The sequence below is a fragment of the Procambarus clarkii genome, chromosome 69 (assembly GCF_040958095.1).
Source record: "Procambarus clarkii isolate CNS0578487 chromosome 69, FALCON_Pclarkii_2.0, whole genome shotgun sequence".
In the NCBI taxonomy this organism is placed as follows: Eukaryota; Metazoa; Arthropoda; class Malacostraca; order Decapoda; family Cambaridae; genus Procambarus; species Procambarus clarkii.
In genome coordinates, this window is record NC_091218.1 from 22064117 (window position 1) to 22068022 (window position 3906).

Sequence of the window (3906 nt, forward strand, 5' to 3'; positions counted from 1 at the left end):
CCTACAAAATTCTCAGGGGAATTGACAGGGTGAACAAAGACAAACTCTTCAGCACGGGTGGGACACGAACAAGGGGACACAGGTGGAAACTTAGTACCCAGATGAGCCACAGAGACGTTAGAAAGAATTTTTTCAGTGTCAGAGTAGTTAATAAATGGAATGCACTAGGAAGTGATGTGGTGGAGGCTGACTCCATACACAGTTTCAAATGTAGGTATGATAGAGCCCAGTAGGCTCAGGAATCTGTACACCAGTTGATTGACAGTTGAGAGGCGGGACCAAAGAGCCAAAGCTCAACCCCCGCAAGCACAATTAGGTGAGTACACTGAGAAGAAGGGTAAACTTCTCGCTGTGTATGTAATATTGTATTGTGCCAACAATATACTTGTGATATATTGGAAAAAGTCCTTCATTTGCCTAAATGAAGTGACGGGTTGACGGAAAATGATATCCAACCGCACTATTAGCACCTCTTGTGTTGATCCCAATCTCTTTTAAGGATGTGATTAGCCAATAGTGGCAGCTGGCGTTATTTAGGGCCTCCAGCCGTCATGAAGGCGAATAGACTGCATCTGGCAGCATCTCCTTATACCAGGCAGCTGATGGGTTACAGAGGAATCAGTGTTCCTGCATGAATCATTGTCCAAACTCATGTTATAGCTCTGCGTGTAGACGATGAGTCACAATAACGTGGCTGAAGATATGATGAGCAAACCACACATCAGGAGATGAACCGATGATGTTTCGGTCCGTCCTGGACCATTATCAAGTCGTGTGTGTGTATAGGTCTTTATATCTGGCTGCTGTTGGCGGCCATGTTGACACAGACAGATGCTTCGTGTCTCTCTGGCTAACTTGTCTGCGAACTTACTTATGACTACGGAACAGTTAATGTGTGGATATCTTGACGAAGGGACGACATCTGTGTTGACGAGGTGACATCTGTGTTGACGAGGGGACATCTGTGTTGACGAGGGGACATCTGTGTTGACGAGGGGACATCTGTGTTGACGAGGTGACATCTGTATCGACGAGGGGACATCTGTGTTGACGAGGGGACATCTGTGTTGACGAGGGGACATCTGTGTCGACGAGGGGACATCTGTGTTGACGAGGGGACATCTGTGTTGACGAGGGGACATCTGTGTTGACGAGGGGACATCTGTGTTGACGAGGGGACGACACCTGTGTTGACGAGGTGACATCTGTGTTGACGAGGTGACATCTGTGTTGACGAGGGGACATCTGTGTTGACGAGGTGACATCTGTGTTGACGAGGGGACATCTGTGTTGACGAGGGGACATCTGTGTTGACGAGGGGACATCTGTGTTGACGAGGGGACATCTGTGTTGACGAGGGGACATCTGTGTTGACGAGGGGACATCTGTGTTGACGAGGGGACGACACCTGTGTTGACGAGGTGACATCTGTGTTGACGAGGGGACATCTGTGTTGACGAGGGGACATCTGTGTTGACGAGGGGACATCTGTGTTGACGAGGTGACATCTGTATCGACGAGGGGACATCTGTGTTGACGAGGGGACATCTGTGTTGACGAGGGGACATCTGTGTTGACGAGGGGACATCTGTGTTGACGAGGGGACACCTGTGTTGACGAGGGGACATCTGTGTTGACGAGGGGACATCTGTGTTGACGAGGTGACATCTGTATCGACGAGGTGACATCTGTATCGACGAGGGGACATCTGTGTTGACGAGGGGACATCTGTGTTGACGAGGGGACATCTGTGTTGACGAGGGGACGACACCTGTGTTGACGAGGTGACATCTGTGTTGACGAGGGGACATCTGTGTTGACGAGGGGACATCTGTGTTGACGAGGGGACATCTGTGTTGACGAGGGGACATCTGTGTTGACGAGGGGACATCTGTGTTGACGAGGGGACATCTGTGTTGACGAGGGGACATCTGTGTTGACGAGGGGACATCTGTGTTGACGAGGGGGACATCTGTGTTGACGAGGTGACATCTGTGTTGACGAGGGGACATCTGTGTTGACGAGGTGACATCTGTGTTGACGAGGGGACATCTGTGTTGACGAGGGGACATCTGTGTTGACGAGGGGACATCTGTGTTGACGAGGGGACATCTGTGTTGACGAGGGGACATCTGTGTTGACGAGGGGACATCTGTGTTGACGAGGGGACATCTATACTCACCTAGTTGTGCTTGCAGGGGTTGAGCTTTGGCTCCGTGGTCCCGCCTGTCAACCAACTGGCGTACAGATTCTAGAGCCTATCAAATTTAAAATTGAAACTGTGTATGGAGTCAGCCTCCTCCACATCACTGCCTAATGCATTCCATTTGTTAACTACTCTGACACTGAAAAAATTATTTCTAATGTCTCTGTAGCTCATTTAGGTACTACATTTCCACCTGTGTCCCCTTGTTCGTGTTCCACTCGTGCTAAATAGTTTGTCTTTGTCTACCCTGTCAATTCCTCTCAGAATTTTGTAGGTGGTGATCATGTTTCCTGTTACTCTTCTGTATTCCAGGGACGTGAGGTTTAGCTCCCGTAGCCTTTCCTCGTGGCTCAGACCTTTCAGTTCTGGGACTAGTCTGGTGACGTACCTCTGAATCTTCTCTATGTCTTGTGTTTAACTAAGTATTGACTCCAGGCTGGGGCTGCATACTCCAGGATTGTATCCTCTTGTGTTGGGGTATGGGTGACGGGATGGGGGGGGGGGGGTAAGGGGGCAGCTGTGTTGGGAGTATAAGTGATGGGAGGGGGGAGGGGGGGGGCAGCTGCAGGAATGAACAGCTGGTAAGGACAGTAGCGTGGGTTGTGTTAAGGGGAAACAGCTGTATCTAGGTTTTCTTAAGGGGGGGGGGGTCTGTTTCAGGTGGTGTCAAGGACAGAAGGAGGGGGTGGGATGGGGATGTTGGGATGGGCAGCTGCGCGGGGTAGGGCTGATGGGATAGGCAGCTATGTGTGGGGGTTGAGCTGAGGGAATGGACAGCTGTGAGGGTTGAAAGGATAGACAGCTGTATTCACCTAGTTGTGCTTGCGGTGGGGGATGATGGGATAGACAGCTGTGTGGGTTGGCGCTAAGGTGACGGGGTGTGTGTGTGTGGTGGGAATGGCAGCTGGGGGGTGGACATGAGGGGGGGTGGACATGAGGGGGAGTGGACATGTATAAGTGGGGGTGGGACATGTGAGGGGAGGGTAGGTGGGGGTGGTGGAGGAGATGCAGGTGGGTGACAGTGGGCGTCAGAGGTGAGGCAGGAGAGATGGAGCCGCCCATGGCGGCGCCATCTCACACACACACACACACACACACACACACACACACATGTGGAGCAATATCTCCAATTTACAATCAGTATACATCACGTTCGCCACATCTACCGAGTCTGTGACTAAAGACCTGATGTTTGACACGGTTCCTCAAACCTCATCTTCAATCTGGAAAGAAATTATGAGGAAAAATATTACCTTGAGACCTGCGCGATGAGGGGCCTCGTCTGCGCCGCCAGCGGAAGCCCGCTAGGGAGGAAGTCCTGGCCAGGGCGTATGGCAGAGGTCGTCACAGAGGGGGGAGGCAGTGGGCATGGAGGTCGGGTCAGGTCAGCTGTAGAAGCCCGTGGGAACCTCCTGGCCAAGGTGGACAGATGAGGCCAGATGTGCGACAAGGCAACCACCAGTATTGACGCATACACCGTCGACGTCACCCGCCGCCAGCTGCATTCCCAGATCCCGCCGGTGTTGTCGCCTCGCGCTCCCTCATCTCTCTTTTTCTTTCTCCACTCACTTTACCTAAAATATATGACAAATCTGTAATATATTTTGATGTATTTATTATTAAATGGTTATCGTATCTATATATTTAAAGAAGCATAAGTGAATTAGTGGACGTATTAAATAGAACGAACGTTATCCATA

At 51.0% G+C, this 3906-nt stretch overlaps 1 protein-coding gene across 1 annotated transcript; it reads right to left on the bottom strand.

Moving 5' to 3' along the window:
• Positions 1–877: 877 nt before the first annotated feature.
• On the bottom strand, positions 878–2152 carry LOC138355883 (mucin-4-like). The gene has a single exon (XM_069311432.1). The coding sequence runs from the start codon at positions 2150–2152 to the stop codon at positions 878–880; it is 1275 nt and encodes a 424-aa protein (XP_069167533.1).
• Positions 2153–3906: the final 1754 nt, after the last annotated feature.